The sequence below is a fragment of the Neovison vison genome, chromosome 3 (genome assembly GCF_020171115.1).
Source record: "Neovison vison isolate M4711 chromosome 3, ASM_NN_V1, whole genome shotgun sequence".
Lineage (NCBI taxonomy): Eukaryota > Metazoa > Chordata > Mammalia > Carnivora > Mustelidae > Neogale > Neogale vison.
Genome location: NC_058093.1, coordinates 214,850,176 through 214,871,456, shown reverse-complemented (window position 1 = coordinate 214,871,456; position 21,281 = coordinate 214,850,176). Strand labels below are relative to the sequence as shown.

At 53.9% G+C, this 21,281-nt stretch overlaps 1 protein-coding gene across 2 annotated transcripts; it reads left to right on the top strand.

Annotated features, from left to right (window-relative positions):
* The first annotated feature begins 828 nt into the window (after window positions 1-828).
* On the top strand, window positions 829-17,643 carry RAB36 (RAB36, member RAS oncogene family). Of its 2 annotated transcripts, XM_044243832.1 has the most exons (11): window positions 829-918; window positions 1,603-1,685; window positions 4,737-4,828; window positions 6,917-6,982; window positions 7,411-7,512; window positions 9,516-9,580; window positions 11,112-11,163; window positions 12,026-12,107; window positions 12,418-12,508; window positions 14,726-14,845; window positions 15,348-17,643. In XM_044243832.1, exons 1-11 carry the CDS (start codon window positions 849-851, stop codon window positions 15,410-15,412), a joined length of 888 nt encoding a protein of 295 aa, XP_044099767.1. In that variant the 5' UTR covers window positions 829-848; the 3' UTR covers window positions 15,413-17,643. The 2 variants fall into 2 exon arrangements, with proteins under 2 accessions (XP_044099767.1, XP_044099768.1); XM_044243833.1 differs by lacking the exon at window positions 6,917-6,982.
* The last annotated feature ends 3,638 nt before the right edge of the window (window positions 17,644-21,281 follow it).

The following is a 21,281-nucleotide window of genomic DNA, read 5'->3' as shown; positions in this document are numbered from 1 at the left end:
CCAGTGGAGCCTGTGTGGGATTTGGGGATGGGGAGTAAGCGGTAGAAGATGAGAGGAAATAAGGCCAGAGCAAATTACATGAAACCTCTTGGGCCACTGTAAGGATTTTATTAATCTGAAAGAGATGAGGAGGCATTGGACGGTTTGGAGCCAAAGATTGCTGGTGATTTGATCAGTTTTAACAGGAGGAGCCCTGGGGCGCTGAACTGGGAATAGGTTTAACAGCAAGGGTAAAGACAAGGCGACCAGTTGGAGGGAGAGAAGATGATGGTTTGTACAAAGGCAATACCAGTGGAAGGGGCGGGCGGTAAGAGGATGATGGACAAATTTTCAGGATAGAAACTACTGGATTTACTGATAAATCAGATACGGGTTCTAAGAAAAAGGAGTCAAGGGATCTTGGATATCCCTCCATACCAATATATAAAGAAAAACACGAACTATTTAGATAACCAGAAAAAAATCGTACTTAATATTATGAAAATAAATATTTAAACACCTCACGTAATCCCTACCCGTTCGATTAAACTACCATCTTTCCCAAGAAAGCAGAGTGTGAGAGTCTCTCCACTCCGCCTCCGCCCCGGGGTCCTGGCCCCGCCTCCTGGCCGCCCTGCCCCTGCCCACCGCCCGCCTGCCCGATCCCGCCTTCGTTACCATGGTGATCGCCGGCGGTGGCGCAGTGTCTTGGAAGCGCCTGCTGCTCCCCCAAGAGGCTCCGGTTGCTACGGTGACCGCCCTTCGGAACCACGTGTGGGACTCTTTCCGCTGCGAGCTCCGCCCAGACCCCCGTCCCCGACGCCCGGGATTCGTCAGATGTCGGCGGGTCCCGCAGGGCGCTAGTTGCTATGGTGATCGCAGCCACAGGCCCCACCAGAACAGGCCGCGCAGCTTCCAGAGCCTTTGCCACCTCCGCGGGTGAGTCGGCCGCCCACTCTGTCCCACCTTAGTCCGCACCGCTAAGACCCCGTCCCGGAGGCCCTGCTTGGGAGGGCGTCACGGCCTGCAGCCGTGGGGCCTCCTCATTTCCTGAGCGCCTGCCCTGGGTCAGACCCGTGTGAAGGAGAACGGGATCAGATCCGGGAGGATGATAGGCCTGGTTAAGGACTTGACCAAGTCTACGCTAGTGGGAAGAGGAGGAGGACAGGAGACGCAGGGCTGCACAATAGGGGTGAAGGGACCAGGCGTTGGGTGCGGTAAAGCGACAGGGGGAAATGCCTGACGGCTGAAACCTAAGGCCCTTCACCCACCCAGAGCCTTCAGACCTCGGAGAGGAAGAGCAGGGGACCACTCCAGTCCCGATTCCTACCCCTGGGCTGTGATGATGCATAGCTTGGCATTTGTGGTAAGGTCGGAGAGGGACCACTCCTGGTTAGACACCTGGCAGGAGGAGACACAGGTCTCCCTGACTTCTAGGCAGGGCGGGGAAAGCCGGGTCCTCTCCACGCCCACACCAGCCAAACTGCCTGCTGATGGAAAGATAGGGCCTCTGGCCAGTTTCCCTGACGGAGAAAGAGACGTGGATCAGTGTTTATAGCTACTGAGTCCCCAGGGATTTGTGCAGCTCCCTAACTCTCTGTCCCCTGCTTGATTGGTTCACAGGACACTCTGCAAGGATGAGGTCCTCGCTAACACCTTTGGGGCCGCCGGTTAGCAGGGACCGCATCATCACCAGCTTCCCTAAGGTAGGGAGGGTCATTAGCCAGCCTTTTCCATATACGCTACTCTCCAGACACCCTGTCCACACCCACATTTCCCCACCTGCATTCATCACTGGAAACAAAGCAGGAGCATGGGGGAGGTCAGTCCCTCTCTAACAGACCCTGGGAACTACTAGACTTCTTTAGAAACAGGGACACTTGGCCCTGACTTGCCCAAGGTGGACCAGCAAATTAAGGGTGACAGCAGGAGACAATGTTGCATGGAAGTTAAAAGTACAAGCTTTGCAGTCAGACAGTCCTGGGTGTGAATTCTGACTCTGTCTTTAAGCCATGTGACTGTGGGCAAGTTACTCAACCTCTCAGACCTGCTGGTACATAAGGATAAAAACTCACATTGGGTTCCTGGCTGTTGGTGAACGGGAAATCCCTGACCTGAGTCGTGCTCACTGCTGTTTTTTTGTTATCATTACTATTATCAAAATAGCACTCTAGTTTCCTGACACCAAATCCAGCCTCCTCTTTCCTTACCATTCTGCCTCCGGTTCCTGCTGCAAATTGGGCTCTTCCATGTGTATTAAAATCTAGTATTAATCGTGTCAGGCAATGCAAATTGGTCCAACCCCTAGACGGGGCGTGGGACAATTTTTCCCACCATTGCAATGCCCCTGCCTTCTGATCCAGTCATTCAAAGCCAGGCCTTAGAGCAGTTCATAAAGCAGGTCAGATACAATGTAAATGTCCTCCAGGGGGAGCTGCTTCAACAGCAAAATGCTACTTCTGCCACAAGAGACAGAAGCTTCCCTTCAGGAGTGGATGTGCAACGAAGGCCAGTCAATTAAGTAAAAAGGCGAGGAATGGAGCAGTGCGCCTAGCATACTCCCATGGGTGGAAAAAGGAGAGGGGAGAAAACAAATGTATGTGTTTGTTTCTACTTGCCAAAAATATCTCTGGAAGGACACAGAAGATCCTTCCATTAGTGGTTGCCTCCATGTGACTTGGGACAGGTATAGAGGGAAGAATCCTCTCCATGGAATGACCTCTCTGTCTTTTTAATTCTGTGCCCAGGCTGGTAAGGAGGAAGGAGGTGACTGCAGACTTTGGGTAATCTGGGTCTGTGAGAAGTCATATCTTCTCACCTTTTCTGCCTCTACACACCCACAGAGAAAGCAGTGGTGCCTCGGACCTGGGGACAGCTCCCCCAGAATTTTCCATCTCAACAGAGGCCCAAACAAATTGCTTCCCTAGAGAGCTTGACTGTGGTCACTAGGAATGATGGACCCTAATGTTTAGTGAGCTGAAAGGAAGGGAAGTGTGATCGGCTCAAAACAGTTCAGGTCTCATGGGACAGAGGACTCCATTTCCGGAACAGATCAGCAAGGCTCAGAGAGGTAAGGAGGGCTGCCTGGAGTCACACAGCTGGGCGCTGCAGAGCCGGGACTTGACCTGGGTCTGACTCCAGGGCTCCAATGTTCCCCTACCCTGAGAGGCAGCCTGGGGCATCCATCGTGGCTTCATCCAGAGTGAGATCCTCCCCCATCCTGTGTGTGGCAGTTCATCCTCTATCCCAGGGCCACACACTTCAGACCTGAGAAATGCGTGGTCAGGTGGGGCAAGCCCCTTCTCTTACTCTGTGCCTCAGTTTCCCTGTTTCTAAAATCAGCTCTCACTTTCTGCCCAGTCTTCCCTACTACATTTCTTCAGTGCACCCAAAATGGTGGGATTCCTTCAGTGATCATCACCATGACCAGGCTGTCCCCCGTTTGAAGCTGACATGAAAGTCAACAGGAGAAAGCAGCCTGCTTCCTCATGAGGTAGCTGACACTGTTCCACACGAATGTGGGCTGCGAAACTAAGCTCTTCACTACATTACCCATCTGATCTTCCAACGACCACATGAAGAGCTGCTGCTTTGAGTGTCCTCACTTTGCAGATGAGGAAATGGGCTCACTGAGGTGTTGTGACTTGCCCTTTTGTAAAGCTCCTTCTTCTAGTCTTTGCTGCCTCCACCGTGCCTGGGGGACATATGCCTAATGGGGAAGATGGGCCAGGAAAGAGCCCATCTCAGTGCCTGGAAACTCAGAAGAAACACTACAGCTTGGGGTGGGGTGGGGTCCTTGTCACAGGGGAGCCGAGAGTTCAAGCAGTGCCCCGAAGGACAGAACAGGTGGCCCCGGGGGACCACTGTCATATCACAGCAGAGCACACCAACAGCATCCAACGATGCCCTTTTCCCCACGTCCTTAACCACATTCCACCCCCAGCCTCCACCAATCTGAGGGCAAAACACAGCAGTCGCCTTCAGTTTCCTTAATATCATCTTTTCCGATTACAAAACAAATGTGTGTTCAACATATGTTGTAATATCTTAATAGCCACGAACATTTGTTGACTGCTTAGTATATGCCAGGCTGGGTCTGCACTAATGGCTTCACAAGCATCATTTCATTTTATGCCCCCAGCTTACAGATGGGGAAATTAAAGTTCAGATACATTAGATAGCTTCCTGGGATCACACAACAGCTAATGGGAGACACAGGTCTTCCTGACCCTGCGGTCATGTTCTTCAACCATAACCCAGACCTGCTTTCCAAGAACTGGGGAAGACCCCAAAGAGCCCTCCAGGACATTTTCCATTCATACAGACAACACATTTTTAAAGCAAAAATGGCATCCAGGATCCACAGAAGGCATGGAAGGATCTTGGAGTTAAAAGGGCCCTTACAGCCCACCCCTCTTCTCACCTAGAGAGGTCCAGAGAGGACAGAGATCTGCCACATGCCCACAGCAAGGACACAGCTGCTGCTGGTGAGACCCCACTCTCTGAGTTGCCACCTGGGGCCTTTGGTCTGACCCGGCCCCTGCTGCTGCTCCTCAGGACTCACAGGAGCTTGGAGTCAGGGCCACTGAGGGCACAAAGGATGGATGTGACAGGGGGGTCAGGGAAAGCTAACGAACCGGAGTTTCAAGGTTTGGGAGGGAGGCAATGCTGGGAGGCAATTCACCACCTCACTGCCCTGCTTGGTGATGGAGTTGCAGCTTCGCAGGATGAAATGCCCATCTGTCTGTCCCTTCCAGTGGTACACACCTGATGCCTGCCTGCAGCTCAAGGAACACTTCCATGGACAGGTCAGCGCCACCTGCCAACGCAGGAACACAGGGACCGTGGGGTGAGTGACCCCATGACCCAGGGGACACAGGATGTGGGGGGGGGAGGCAGCGGCAAGGAGTGAATGCATGGATGAATGTATGAAGAACAAATGAAACACTTACCCAGACCACACCCATACAGTCCAGTACGGGCCTGGAGCCGATCGGCATTTTTGTCTGGCTTTGCTGCCATAGAGAACATCTACCATAGAGAACGGCTTTCCCTTTTCTCAGTAAGTCACGGGGCTGATCTTCAGCCCAAGGGCTCGGCACATGTGTGCTTCCTTTGTCTGGAATGTCTTTCCTACCCTTCCGCTCACCAGCCTTTTCCGTGTACGCTACTCTCCTGTCCACACCCTGTCCACACCCACATTTCCCCACCTGCATTCATAACCGGAAATAAAGCAGGAGCATGGGGAAGGTCAGTTCCTCTCTAACAGAGCATTAGGGGAGTCCCGTGCTACCCCCACTCCCCAGTCTGGGTTGGCCACAGTGCCCCCCTGGGTCCCAGACACTTATCTCACAGAATTATGAGTTTGCCTCTCTGGATTCCCCACTAGACCCAGCCTGTGAGGGCCAGGGCTGTGTCTGTTCTGTTCCCACCTCGGTAGCACCTGGCGCCACCTAGCCCTGCCAGCACAGGGACCTCGCAGCAGTTACTCCTCTCTCTCTCTTTTGAAATTTTTAAAGATTTTATTTATTTGACAGAGAGAGCACAAGCAGACAGAGTAGCAGGCAGAGGGAGAGAGAGAAGAAGCAGGCTTCCCGCTGAACAAGGAGCCCGACACGGGGCTCGATCCCTGGACCCTGGGATCTTGACCTGAGCCAAAGGCAGATGCTTAGCCAACTGAGCCACTCTGGCACCCCAGTTACTCCTTCTCTTAACACGCAGGGACTGGGGCCTGCTTTGCCTCTCCTCCTGAGGAGCTCCCAGCTGTCACACAGGTGTGGTGAGCTTTCGTTGCAAGCCCGGCTCAGAGGTTCCCCAGGGGGTGCAGAGTGAGGCCAGGCTCAGGTCAAAATGGCCATCCCAGCCATGGTCACGGAATGAGAGCACCGGCCTTCAGTTAGGGAGGGCCGGTTCCGGACAAGGTACTTCACCCAGATTACCTCTCTGACCCTTCACAATGGCTCTGGGAGATGGGAAACTGAGGCACAGTGGGTGCCCCCATAAAACTTTGGCAAGTGGAGTCAGGTCCACCCTGCTCTGGGACCAGAGGCCCCCTGGGAGCAGAGAAGACACAGCCTCTGTGCCCCCACACATGACCAGGGAGCTGTACCAGGTCACCAGGTGACACAGGTGCCTTCTTGCTGTCTGCAGGCAGAGGAAGTACCTTGTCAGAGGTTTGCCCATTGAGCTCCTTTGGCATGAGCTGCCGAAACTTCCACCCACAGTCCCAGGCATGGTGGCATGGTGCCGCAGGGAGTGCAGGATACACACAGGGTGGGGTTGGGTTGGTGGCTGCTTTCAGTGAGCAAGGTCCCTGGAGAGCCCAAGAACCTCACAGCCAGTTTACCTCAAGCCATAGCCCAGAGCTGAGTCCTGGCCTGAGCCCTGTCCCCTGCTCACCTCGTGGGGGCTGCGTGGCCCTTGCAGACACCTCCAAGGCAGTTAGGTGACAGAGGTGTCCTGCTTGCAAAAAGCAGGAGCTCGTGCAGCCCCAGGCATGTGTCGGAGGGTGCGGGCGCTCTGTCCCCGTGGCTGTATCCCCTGCATGTTGACACTGTCTGCACCCTTGGCATGCTCCAGGTTCCTTACTGCGCATGCCCCCAGCTTGGACACAGCTGCACCTGGGACTTCTCTGTCTTCTCCATCAGAACAATACTCAGGCTCCCCTCACGCCCAGTTCTGACCTTCATAACAGGGCTTGGGCCCATTGGGGTCAAGAGTATATAGCCCCAGGGACAGCAGAGTCCCAAGAACAAATGCAGGCCCTCCTGCCCTCCCCTTGAGTGCCAGGGATGGAGACAGACATCCCAGAGTGCCCCGTACCCTGTCAAGGACTGAGACGTGGCTCATGAGTGGGGAGATCAGGGAAGGAAGGGCCTGTACGTGTGAAGATGCTCTGTGGCCATGCTTGTAAGAGACACAACCATATCCCTCACAGGCTGCGGCTCTCCAAGGTGGTTGTCGTTGGCGATCTCTACGTGGGCAAGACCAGCCTCATCCACAGGTGCGCCCGCTGGCCACGCCTCCTGGCATTGGTTGTCACGCCTTTCCCTTGGAGGCCCAGTTAACATTGTCATAGTCAAAACTGTGTGGCTTCTGGGAACCACAGCTCAGAGCGGGTACGAGGCATCAGGGAGTGGCAGGTCGGGCGGAGGGGTGCAGCGTCCTAGGACCCTGGCATTCATGACACCATCCCCCAGGACCATGGGCTCAGACTTCACTGGCCCTGACCTTTGCCTTCCAGGCTGCCGCAGCCCCTCTTCCCCAACACAGTTCTCAATGACAGCTCTGTCTGTCTTCTCTGTATCTTTGTGGACCATCATCATCTCCTTATATTCCCTCTGGGTGGCCATTTTGTTGCCTGCAGACTTGTACTGTCATGAGCAAAGCTTCTACACATAGCCTCTCTGATGACTTCCTCGACTCCCGCAGGTTTTGCAAGAATGTCTTTGACCGTGACTACAAGGCCACCATCGGGGTAGACTTTGAAATTGAACGCTTTGAGATCGCTGGCATCCCCTACAGCCTGCAGATGTAAGTTGCCCTCATGTCACACCATTTCCTGTGTGGCTCCTGGGTGGGCTCTGCGGAGGGAGACCCATGGGGAAAGCCGCGGTGAGCTTCTTCTGGACTGTGCCCTGTGGTGTTCAGTGAGGACTTCTCTGGACAAACAGGAATGGGTATATGACCCTGGGCTTTTCCAGTTCCTCAAAGCCCCATATACTCCCTCACCCCATGGGTGTCTCACGTTGGTCATCAGACCTGGGGAAGTCCTCACAGCCTGTTCCCACCTCGGTAGCCTCTGGCGCCACCTAGCCCAATACCTGCTGCTCACGTTTTGGCTTCAGGTCTCTGCCTCTGGCCTGCCTGGACCTCAGTGATCCCATTCATCAGGCCAGCAGGGTCGCTTCTGGCAAGTCACTTCAGACCTCTGTGTATCTTTTCTCATCTGGAAAGTGGAGCCCAAAATGGTCCTGCATGCTAAGGCCTGGTGGAGACCACCTAGTCCACGTGCCTTCCCTAGGCTTGACATACCCCGCTCCTCCTCCTCACCCCTCTCTCTGACCCCACTCCCCCGTGTCTCTCTCCCTCTGTCTGTTTCCCTGCCAGACCCCATGTCTCTGCCTCTTGGTAGCCTGCTGGCTTCAGCTCCTCCCCTCTAGTTTCCCTCAGAACAGCCCAGAATCTCTCCTCCAGGCTCACACTTTCCCATCAGGGCCCTGGACCCAGCTGTCCATCTCCTCTGGCACCTGGAAGATAGAGCAGCTCTGTCTGTGTCATTAGCCCTTCCAGGTTCTCCTGTGTGGCCTCCTCCCTTTCCTAGGCTCTCCTCCTAGCTGCCCCTATACCCTTCTTGCTTGCTGCCTCTGTCCTGGTCCCTTCCCTTCTCTTTTCTCTCTCTCTGAGGGGGTCACACCTGCTCCTCTGGTTTCATTCCTCAATCCTCTAAGCTCTGCCTGGGCTTACCCTGGGGATCCATGGTCATCAGAATGGAGTTCACCTTCTCATGGCCTCAGCTCTTAACTCTGTCATGATAATGCCTGCTTCTCTGAGAACAGCTCCAGTGCAGTCCTAGACACAGATGGCACCACCGAATCTTGCCCAAGGGAGAGTCAGGGCCAGACCAGAGCAGAAGAGGCCGTGAAAATGCAGGGCTGCAGGGCTGCAGGACCGAGGGGCTCTGAAGCCACAGAGCTGATGGGACAGCCAAGGTGGAGCCAGGCAGAGAACGGCCTGTGCTGGGCTCCTCCTTGTGGCCACCAGCCTTATCTAACTAGAACAGATACACTGTCCTGGCTTACCTTCTCATTGTCCCTCCACTGCCAGCTACCCGGTTGGCCCCATCTCCAAGCCACCCTCCTAGCTTCCCACCCAGCATGATCTTCAGAAGCAAAAGACAGTATGAATGAATTAATGACAGAATAGGGCCAAAAAGTTCTGCATCATGCTGAATCACTTCAAAAAAATTGCAGACTATTGAGCTCTTATTCATGACTTGTCTGCTTTTCCATTTATGGCAGAAAGTTTAATTATGATCTGTTAATTTTAAAAAGGGATGGGTTTTCAGACTCAGATCTGCACAGTGACCACCTGCCTAGTTCTAAACCAGAGCCAGTAGATCTCAGTATGTGTGTCCCCTATCCTATACTGTGCCAATGGCAGATATCATTAATCAATTGTTGCATTCTTTTCCATAGAACCAGGGGCTCCCCTTCTCCAGAGAGCCAGAGCTACCAGATCAGAGTCACCCTGGAGATACAAACCACATCCCTGTTAGACACCGCCACCCCTCCATTGATCTAGGCAGTGGAACTAGGGCATGCCTCTCCCCCACGGTGAATCCAGTCAGGGAATTGCCCCATGGGGCACCTTAGGAAGGAAATCATGAGGAATTGTGGGTGGGGACCTCTGGCTGGTAGTTGGCACAAGCCCTCAGGCCTGTCTGCCCACAGCCCCACCAGCCTGCTGGCTCAGACCACTGCAATTGCTTAATCTGCCCCCTCTCTTTTTCCCTTTCTATCTCTGCCACCACACAGCTGGGACACAGCAGGGCAGGAGAAGTTCAAGTGCATTGCATCTGCCTACTACCGGGGTGCCCAGGGTGAGCATCCGGGTGATAGCAATGGTGGGGCCCTCAGCCACGTACAGCAGGAGGCTCCCACTGGGCTCATAGCAAGAAGTCCGGGTCCTCTTCACGGGTACCAAATCCGCCCTCCAAGAACCACTGAGAAAATCCCTGGCCAGTCCTCGGGGCTGAGGAGACTGCCTTTGAGCCAGCCGGGCCTGGGGTTGGCCTCGGCAATCACATCCTTCAGGGACCCTGTGCTGGCTGATGCTCCCTGGGAGTCTCAGCCAGTTTCAGCTCAGAAGGATGCTCAGGGAGAGGTGCATGTCCAGAGACCCCAGAAAAGAAGAGCATAGTCGACTCCTGGAGGAGGTGCAAGGAGGCGAGGCTGGAGGGTAGGAGCAGAGGGGCCACAGAAGGACTGCACCTGCCAGTGGGGGTCGGGGGGTGGCCCAGGCACTGGACAGGCCTTGCAGACAAGCTCCCCACTCCAACCCTAGCTCCCCCAGTGGTTTCAGTGAGAGACATGAGAGCCATTCACAGGATCCAAAACCAGGCTCACGTTATGAGACCCATTTACATCTACTCGGTCCTGGTAAGAAGAAATCATAACATTGCCATTTGAGGTTTGGGAAAAAAGCAAAACCAGGAAATAAACCATGAGTCCCTTGGCCTTGGGTTGAAGTTCCAGCTCTGGCCTGTCTTCTAAGGGGGACGACACCCCTTGAAGATGAGGTGTTAGGCACCTGGTACAACCCTGGGAACTGCAGCCTGGCCTGCCACCGTCACTATTCTCAGTATTCTCCTTTGCTTCATTCCCCTCTGCCTCAGGGGGCCTCTTGCAGCCTTCAGCCAAGCTGCAGGTAAAGTTCTGCCTGGCTCTGCTCACACCCCCAGGCCTAGTAGAGAGCCGGCCTTTCTGAGCCGCATGGGACTCCCCTCAGGACTCCAGCAGGATCCTGGACACCACAGAACCTGGGTGGAGCCAGAGATGAGAACCACCCAGCTCCTCAGACATTGTTCCCCTAAAGCTGGTTGTTGCTAATTGCCCTCATAACCATAGCTGCTGTTGGTCGAAAGTCCTATGTCAGGCCCTCGACCCAAGCTTGTAAAAACAGCTGTTCTTGCTTAAACCTCACAGCACCCCTGAAAGCCTGAGGTATCGTTCTCACCATTTCACAGATGGGGAAATTGAGGCTCTCAGCAGTTAAGGCCCTCACCTGAGCTCTCTTGGCTGTAAGTGGCAGAAGGAAGAGTTGAACACAGAAGCCCATGAGCTCATCTTGCGTCCCTAGATGTCCTCTGGGGCTGGGCCTCTGGATATGGGTCGGAGAGGGCTGTGGGTAGGAGGTCCCAAGAGGCAGCCATGGGGTGTCTCCTTCCTAGCCTCCATACTGGGGATTAGGGCTGATTGCCTGGGGGGGACTACTCCAGCAGTTCTGCGGGAGCCAGGCTCCTCTCTGGGTTTCTCTTGGGGAGCAGGGAGCTGCCTGAGGGGAGCCCCTCCTTGTACACCATGTTTGTCTCACCTACTGCTGACCAGTTCTTGGCTTCTCCCTGTGTCCAGTGATCATCACAGCCTTTGACCTCACTGACGTGCAGACCCTGGAGCACACCAGGCAAGTCTGAGACTCTCTGGCCTTTTTGGTCCCCTTTGGTTCTGGATCTCCCATGAGCTGGGCCCCCCATGGGCGGTGCAAGGGACCATACTTGCTTGTCAGAACTGACTGCCCAAAGACCACATACTGTCCCGTTACCATATTATCCCTTAAGATTGGCACCCACCTGCTGAAGGTGGGACCAGCTCAGGGTACACAGCCAGGCCTGTCACATAGGAGCCGGGACTCAGGAGGGCTTGCATTTGCTTTAAAGTTCTACTGTCACCATCTTGAAAGTTTTAATCGTTGCTGGTTGAGGGACCTCACATTTTCACTTTGCTCTGGGTCCTACAAATTATGTATACATCCAGTCCTGTCTGAAGGAATACCCCTGGGGCTATCTTGGGCAGAGACCTGATCATGGGAGCTGGTAACATGACCAATTCTAGGGGGTCATCTGCTTCTGCTGGGAATCGCCCAGTTAATGAACCAAAGTCCTCTTTACCTCTCTTTGGTTTGGGACATTCATATCCCATTTATCCCAAGCCCTGTGAGGGAGGTTGGGGTGATCATTCATGGGTGAAAGGGCAGGACTCCCCCAAGGTGACACAGGGTGAGGGCAGAACCAGGGCAGGGTCCTCACCTCCCCTGACCAGTGCTTTTGGGTCCCTGCCCACCTGCAGTCCAGCCAGAGCTCAGCTGGTAGCAGGACCAGCGCCCCATTCAGCCAGCTGGTCAACCCACTCTGCCCTCCCTGAAACTCAAGACTCAGTGCTCCCAGCCCTGGAGCAGACCCACATCTGCATCCCCCATCCCGTGGTCTTCCTCAGATCTCTCTAGGTGGATGGATGCCATCAGCCTGTCTCCCTTCTGTGCCTTCTAGGCAGTGGCTGGAGGACGCACTAAGAGAGAATGAGCCGGGCTCCTGCTTCGTGTTCCTTGTGGGAACAAAGAAGGACCTTCTGGTGAGCACACCAGATCTAGAGGCCTGGTATGGCCCTCGGGAAAATGCAGCCACTTTCAATCCAAGCTTGGGGAGGGAAGGGGAGGTGCTGATGATGTGCCTAGATGGAAATTTGAAGACCCAGAGCTGAAAGTAAGGGGCACCTGTGCTCACCTCATCAGAGAGGAATCACTGGGACCTCACCCCTTGGGGAAGGCGTACCCTCTGCCCATGTGCTGGGGAGGGATGAGCTGGGGAGGGCAGAGGCACAGTGGGGAGCGCCCCCAACAGGAGGGCCTGGAAAGCTAGGTCAGGAGGGCTGCTTCTCCCAGTCAGGGGCTGCATGTGAGCAGGCAGAAGTGGAGGCTGTGCGTCTGGCCAACGAGATGAAGGCGGAGTACTGGTCGGTGTCAGCTAAGACAGGTGAGTGGGTGCGGGGTTGGTGCCCCAGTGGGCATTGGCAGTTTCCTTTGGCGGCTCTGTGGCATGCTGGTGACCATGCAGGGTCTTCCACTGCCTGAGAGGAGTCTTCTCATCTCTAGGGGGAGACCGGAAGTATGGCCAGCAGGAAGAGCAACACCTGGCCCTATGCCCATGTTCTCTGACACATCCCCCTTCCTCCTTGAGGCAGAGCCAGGGAGCAGCAGAGCTGGGGTTGGAATATAGCCCTCTCCTGTAACCACTGTACCATCCTGCCCACCCATCCTAAGGTAGCTGGGTAAGAGGCACCTCCTGGCACAAAGAAAGACCCAGTAACTGGGGTCTCCCATCCCTTGCCTCATGTTATCGTGGAGAACACTGCAACATGGCTCACGGCCCCCTGGCCTTCATTCATAGCCCACCAGTCTGTCCTCCAGGCACATGGGGCCCCCAGTCTGAGTCCCCAGGCCCTGAGCTGCCCTCATCCATAAGCCATTGCTTACTCCAGCCCTGGTAAGATGCCTAATGTCTCCGCCTCAGTATCCTTATTTGGGAAATGGGGTGATGCTGTCCATCTCATTTCATTTTTTACTATGAAACATGTTTTAAATTACAAAAGCCATATGTATTCACTGAGTAAAAATTAGAAAATGCAGAGAAGCAAAGGAAGCACTTAAAAAGCACAAGTTGTTGATTGCGATGGGGGATGTTAAATGAAATAACATGCAATTATTTCTGGCTCATAGAAGGACCCAGCAGCTCTGGGGACTCTGGAATTATGCCTTGTGTTCCTTGCCCCAGGTAAGGGACCACAGTAGACCTCTGACCAAGGACTAGGGGAGGCAAGGATGGGAGTATTAAGGGTGGGCACCACGAGGCAAGGGGGAAGCACAACCTCCAGCCTATCATGGATGGCAGTGCGCATACCCAGTTACCTCTGCTCCTTCCTGACAATGACCCCCATGCCCTATGGACCCACCCCCTCCCTGCTTTGAGTAATGGAAGATTCACTGAGAGTTCCCCATGGGCCAAGCAAGATTGCCCTGTGCAGTTGTATAGTTTGTATAGCTGCCCAAAGGTAGTGCACAGGTCAGGGGCTGGAACCTAGCCCTGTGCCCAGACGGGTGGCCTTCTCCAGTCCTGTCTGAAGGGATAGTCCTGGGGCTATCTGGGGCAGAGACCTGATCAAGGGAGCTGGTGACATGACCAATTCTGGGAGGTCATCTGCTTCTGCTGGGAATCATCCAGCTAATGGACCAAAGTCCTCTTCACCTCAATTTGGTTTGGGACATTCATATTCTGCACAAAGGATGTGTGGAATATGAAGGATATATCTCTCCTTCTATTTTCAATGACAGCCTACCTGGATATAGTATCCTTGGCTGCATATTTTTCTCGTTTAGTGCTCTGAATATATCATGCCAGGCCTTTCTGGCCTACCTCTGTGAATAGGTCTGCTGCCAATCTAATATTTCTACCTTTCTAGGTTACAGACCTCTTGTCCAGCGCTACCTTTAGTATTTTCTCTTTGTTTCTGAGACTTGCGTTACTATCAGATGAGGGGATGTTGACCTATTTTTATGGATTTTGAGGGGCTTTCTCTGTGCTTCCTGGATTTTGATGCCTGTTTCCTTCCCCAAATTAGGGATGTCTTCTGCTATAACTTGCTCCAGTATACCTTCTGACCCTCTCTCTCTTTCTTCTTCTGGGATCCCAATTATTCTAATATTGTTTCATCTAATGGGATCACTTATCTCTCAAATTCTCCCCTCGTGATCCAGTAGTTGTTTATCTTTTTCTCAGCTTCTTTATTCTCCATCATTTGGGCTTCTATATCTGAAGGAGGATGCACAAAGGCTCTATGTGGGAGTTGACAGCAGCTGCCCACTGGAGAGGTACTCAGAAGTGACAGGAAAACAGACACCCTTCCGATCTCCACACATCCCAGTGCCAGGCCCACAGGAGATGCTCAGTGCTTATTAATTGGAAGAGAAGACGCTGGGAAAACAAGGCTCAGAGATTTGAGGGACCTTCCGGGGCTGGGGGCCCCAGAGCCCCCGGAGGTGGGAAGCCAGGTTGGCCAGCCCCAATCACTTGCACCGTGCCACCCTAGGCAGCCCCACAGGTGGGCTGCCCCGGCATCCACACCCACTGGCTCCCAAATTCATCTCCAGATAAGGGCTGAGGCAGTGGGGTCAGGGCCATCTCTTGGGCCCACAGGGGAGAACGTGAAGGCATTCTTCAGCCGCGTAGCTGCCCTGGCGTTCGAGCAGTCGGTTCTACAGGACTTGGAGAGGAGGAACAGCGCCCGGCTCCAGGTCGGCGATGGAGACCTCATCCGTACGTACAGACAGCAGGACCAGGGGCTGGGGAGCAGGCTTGCAACCTAAAACTCACATCCACCAGCCTCCTGTCCCAAGAGGCCACTCCCTTAAATTGTTCTCCCATGCAGTCCTCTTTGGGGAACTCTTTTTGTCATGATTCTGATGTCGGGCCCTCAGCCCCCCTGACCCTTCCTGCCAGCTCAGACTCACTCCCTGGCTCTCTTTGCCCTCCTGGCATCTGCCTCATGAACCAGACGAGGTATCCCTAGCTGCGTGAATGTGTCCCTGCTTTGGCTCTCCCCATCTCTGTCTTTCCCCATGCTGTTCCACCATCTGGAATACTTCCCAGACCTATTGGCCTGTGCCAGGTCACCAAGTCCTTGACTGAGAGGCCTGGGAGGTCAAGCTCAGCTCTAACCAGCAGAGTCGCTGGAAGGTGCCAGTGGCAGGGGAGGGAGGCTGCCCCATGTCAGCTGCAGGTGTTAGTTGGGGCCACATGACTTCTCCTGTCCTTACAGGAATGGAGGGGAGTCCACCTGAGACCCAGGAGAGCACGACATCCTCCAGCCTGGGTTGCTGTTAGCTGGAGCCTGCACCAGAAGCCTCTACTCGCTGCACACACATGGGCAGTGCCTTCCGCGACCGTGGAGTGGTGACGTGAAGCCATCTGTGTCTGCCCACCCACCGTCCTGAGCCCCAGAGCTCAGCCTCTGCTCGTTAGCAGGTTGGGAGCCAAAAAAGGCCCACACTGGCTGCCCAGGAGTACCCCCACAGCCCTGCTGGTGGGTGCACTGCAGTGATCTTCTGGAAGGCCAGTGTCGCCTACAGAGTTGCCAGACACTCACCGCCCCCAGCCTTGAAAGTCCTCAGAACCACAGACATGAGACCCTGGTGACTCATGGCCCGCCTCTCTCGCCCTTGGCACACATGAGCTGCCCACACAGGCACTCTGCCAGCTTTCCTAGGTCAGCCTCAGGATCCTTGTCTTCTCAGTGGTGAGGGCAAGCAGGACTTGTCAAAAGCCAGCATGTGAGGGAAAACCCACCTGTCATCCCTGCTTGGTCCTTTCCTGTAATCACCAGGACTTGCAGTTCTAGGCCTCAGAGCCCTAGGCCTCACTGCCCACTGTCCCTCTGCCACAGATTTGTGGAATCCCTGGGCAGCCTTGCTCCTCTGATGGAGGATAGACAAGAGGGTCTCTCAGGCTCCTTCTGGCCAAGAGATCATCTTTGGCTTCTCCTTGATTCCTAGGATCCTGTCCTGTTGGTCAGTGGACGAGGATGGGCTAAGCAGGCCATTCATGCCTCTCTGGCCCAGCTGGACAATGAATTTCTCTGGCTGTGCTATGGGAAGGAGGCTGCCCAGCTGCCCCTGGGGTGAATTACCTCTGCATGCCTTGTGTATGGCACTGTCCTGCGGTTACTGGCAATAGTCACCCAGATGCTGCTGGGCCAGTGCCCATAATTGCCTCGCCGTCCCTCTCTCCCTCTGACCTGCACAGGAAAGGCCTGGAGAATGAGAAAACGCTAGGTGTGTGCCTCTCAGTACCTTCATGGTGGCATCCGTGGATCTTTGGAGGATGTCAGAGGCCCTCCAGAGTCTAGCCAGTTCCCCATCTACACCACCCCTTACTGCACATCCAGAACAGGCAGGAACAATTCAGGCCTCCCCTCCCCAGCTCCCACCCAGAGTACCTGCGATCCCTAGCCCCTCGTGTTGCTCTTCTGTGGAGGCTGTGAACTTCCCCCCGCCCCTCCCCCACAGCCCTGGGATGAGCCCACTTATCCCCATCCACCCCAATCCACAAGGAGATGGACACCTTGGGGTATATCCTACCTGCTTCTCTGAGATGGTAGGCATTTTGCAAACAGCTCCTCTGGTCAGTGCCCCCCCCCCACAGCGCCTGGCACACTGGGAGGGCCCAGCGCAAGCTGGTTGGCCCACAGCAATTTGCCAGATGCTGGTTGGGGAAAAACACCGGCATCTTTTTCTATTCAGTCCCCCTTCACCATATTTTATTGCTCATTTTTTACAGATCTAAAACACTTCTTTACATATATCACTCTTGAAGGAATTCTGTGCTTGTTTATTGTAAATCAAAACAAGACACTACAAGGCTTTGTATGCAGAGTGAAAGCCCACCCCCCACTCCCGTCCTTGGAAGTAAGTGTTGTTAACAGCTGTGGGAGTCCTTCCAGATTATTCCTGGGCAGCATTGCCACATGTGTTGTCTCATTTGCTGTTTGGCCAGAATGATCTCTCACCACACATGCTGCCCGGCAGCCTGCATTCTGGTTGACCTGCGGGAGCCCTGTGTGCACATGGACCCGGCTTATTCCTTTAGCAGCTGCCAGTTTTCCTTTGGGCGATGGACCAGAGTCCCAAGTGCCCTGCCCTCTGAGCAGGACATGAGGTTTGTGTCCAGCTTCAACCTTTTACTGAAGTTACTGTGGTGACCATCCTTGTGGTTGTAGCTGGGTACACTCGGGATTCCCAAAGAGAACTTGCTGGCCCTTCTGAGGACTGGTGGCCCAGCTTGGTCCACTCGACACAATCTTGGAATGGGAGGTTGGGGGGTGCAGGCTGCACCAGGACCAGGTTTGTGGCACACAACAGAAAACGTCATGGGATGGAGGAGCCCAGTCACAGTGGGCTGGCCTCTCCAAGGGCGCCCTCTCCTCCTGCCTTCAGGTCCCCGGATTAGGGGGGCAATAATGGGGACCTGCTAATAGCTGCTGAGCTGGAACCACAGTGTCTCAGGCGCACCCACTCTCTGTAAGTAGCCCTTTATTAAACTCTCCCTGTGTTGTCCACTGTGCATGCTTAGTTGTTTCCCACCAGCTGATACAGTCTCCTGTCAGAATCAACACGTCAACAGAGAGGTTCTCTTCAAACACCTCAAAATGTGACTGTCAGTTCTGGGGTAGAGACCCAGGACTAGATCCAAATGGTTCGGAAGAGGCTTGTCCCTCAGCCATATGTCCCTGCCAAGCAGGTTTGCCCATGGGACATTATGTCCCTTATATGTCTATCCCCCAGTCAGGCAGTCCCAGTGCGCTGTCACCCAGGGTTGTGACCCCAAAAGAGGTTTATTCGCATAGCCCCAACCACACCCAACCCTCCTCAGAGTCCTCAGCCTGAGCCCCCACGGTTTTAGTAGTCCCCAGCCCTGCAGCCAGGTGACCTGTGATGAAGAATCCCCAGTGACCCAGAGTGGGCCACTTGCTCCCAGCCTCCTTAATCTAGTGCCCTGGGCATCGACTCACTTACCCCTGCCCCAGCCCCTCTTTGGGCCCCTAGAATGGAGAGGGGAGGCTGAGGATCCATTCAACTCTGACTTCAGCAGTGGGGTGAGATGGGAGCCACCCCCAGATGAACCTCACTCTCCAGAGAGACCTAGGACGTCTTAAGCCAGGAGACCCAAGGTTACCTAAGATCTAAGTAACTGGAACAAAGAGATGGGCAGAGGATCACTTCCATTCACACAGATGAGAATTAGGGTACCTGGGAAAGGCCCAGGGTCACAAGCATTTCCAAGCCTGCCGGAGGGATATGGCAACCATGGAGGCCCAGAGCAGGGACTGAGAGAAGGCATGGGGTGAGGGGGAGCCTTCAGAAGAAGCAGCACACAGCTCAGGGAAGGCCCTCCCCTTCTGAGGAAGAAGGCGCTCCTGAAGACTGGGGTGGGGTGGGGGGAGGGCCTGGGTCCACGGTCACCAAAGAAGCCCAGGACTTGAGGCACTGCCCCAGGATAACACCCTCCCAGCAGCTCCTGGGCTCCTCTGCCATCTGCTGTGGCCTCCCCATGTCACCTCCCATATGTCGGGCCTTCCCCTGAGGGAAGTTGATAGGCAGACGGGAAATGTGGCTGTCACACCGCCTCCACCTCTTTCCAGGCAGCCTAGATCCTTCCCAGCTTCCACCCCCACATCCAGGCGCCTTCCCAGCATTCAGGACCACCAGCCACTTGTCTGAGCCTGCGCCCCAGCCTGCTGTCTACAGGCCCTTTGCTCTGCTTGCTCCCCACCCTGTCTCCAGGGACACATGGTGGGTGTTCTGAGAAGCAAAGTAACCCCAGGGCGCTCTTGTGCCCCACGGGTGGATGGTACCCCTCGGCCTGAGGGTGCTCTGGGCCTCTGACCACGAGAAGCCACAGCCCAGACCATCTCACAGGCCATGCCTTCAGGAAGAAGTTCATCTTGTTCCCACCCCTTCACTCTCTGTGAGGGCTGGAAACGGCAGCCAGGACCCCCCCCCCCAACTCCTGCTGGCTGCAGGGGCCTCATCAATAATTGATCCTGCAGAAGGCAGGTGGAGTTCTAGCTGAGGGGGCCCTAGGAGAAAAGACACACACTCACTCATGTGGAGCCCTTGGCCAAGGACATCCTACTGAGATAGATCCATGCTCCCCGTTCTGGGCCTGGGGCTGGCGGGCTGGAGGAGGTGCCCGTCCAGCAGGCACCGTCCAGCACAGCACACACAAGCAGACTGAAGAAAGCTGTATTGATCGCCCTAGTTTTCTGATCTTGCCTGTAGTTCCCTGGGGCTGATACATGACAGATGATGGATGACAGATGTCAGAAAGGGGTCACATGGCCACATCCCACTTGAAGGAAGCCTTCCTCTGGTCTCCGGGCCCCAAAGTGGGTGGGGATGAGGGTACAGACAGGAGAAAGGAAAGAGCAAGAAAAGGCCCAGATAGTGAAGTTGGTCTTAGGTAGGTCTTCAGGCAGAAAGCCCTGCTGACTTTATAATGACACCTCTGACAATCGCACCTGATGGCACAGTGGTCAGGAACACCAATATGGGACTTGGGCAGGCTGGGCTCAAGTCTGTGCCCCCGCATTACTGCTGTGCGACTAAGGAGTCACTGTCTTTTTCTCTCAGCCCTCTCTCTTCCTCCTGCCAGGATGATAGCTATGAGGGGGGAAACAAGTCACATCTATGGAGCCCCTAAGCCCCAGGCTGGGCAGCTGGTGAGGGCTGGGTAGATGGAAGGCTGTGCAATTCTCATGGGCAATGCCACTGTGCCCACCCATGCAGTGCCTTTGTGTTAATTAGAAACAGGTACCCTGTGAAGTGTGTAAACCTGGCGATTCACAGACCTGTATCCCTGGGGATAAAAATATATATTTATAAAAAATTTAAAAATTTATTAAAAAAAAAAAGAAAAGAAACAGGTACCCATGCACTTCCTTCAAGAGTTAAACATAGACTCACCATATGATCCAAAAATCCCATTCCTAAGAATATTCACCAGAGAATTAAAACAAGGACTCAAGTGCATGTTATACATGTTCAGAGCAACTTGATCCCAGGACCCTGGGATCATGACCTGAGCCGAAGGCAGAGGCTTTTAACCCATTGAGCCAATCAGGCGCCCCAGAATATCATTCAGTCTTAAAAAGGAATGTAGTACTGATGCGTGCTACAACATCGTTGAACCTTGAAAACCCTATGCTAGAAGAAAGAAGCAAAACACAAAAGGCCACACATTATTTGAATCCATTAATATAAAATGTCTGGGGCGCCTGGGTGGCTCAGTGGGTTAAGCCGCTGCCTTCGGCTCAGGTCATGATCTCAGAGTCCTGGGATCGAGTCCCGCATCGGGCTCTCTGCTCAGCAGGGAGCCTGCTTCCCTCTCTCTCTCTGCCTGCCTCTCTGTCTACTTGTGATTTCTCTCTGTCAAATAAATAAATAAAATCTTAAAAAATATATATATATATATATACACAAAATGTCTGGACTAGGTAAATCTATAAAGACAGAAAGGTTAGTGGTTGTCAAGGGTTGGAAGGAGGGAGAAATAGAGAGCCACTGGGTAATGAGTGCGGCATTTCTTTTTAGTTTGTGGTGATGTAAAAGTTACATATGGTGGGAGACAGAGGGAGAGGGAGAGAATCTCAGTCAGGCTTCAGGCAGGGCATAGAGGCTGACACGGGGCTTGATCCCACAACTCTGAGATCACGACCTGAGCTGAAATCAAGAGTCAGACACAACCAACTGAGCCACCCCGGCACCTGGTTACAAAAATATTTTCTAACTAGATACAAGCTCTATGGTTGCACAACACCGTGAATATACTAGATCTCTCTGAACTGTTCACTTTAAAACGGTTAATTTTGTTATGTGAATTTCACCTCAGTTTAAAAATAGCCCTTCTTGCTCATGGCATTTGATATCCATATGTTAGAAAACTGCTTTTATAAACTGATTTTGTGAGAAAAGACACCTTTTTACAATTGCTGTCACCACCAATATTCATATCTACTAGGTCTAAGCAGGGAACCATGCCCCCTTTGATGTGTGCCCTCGTGCAGTGCACATCCTGTCTAACTGTAGCTGGCAGACCTGCTCAGGAAGTCCCCAAGGGAAGGGGTGACCAGTCCATTTTATAAAGAACAAATGGAAATTTCCTGGTTTCACACTAGTGGGGCCTTCTGACTTCAGAA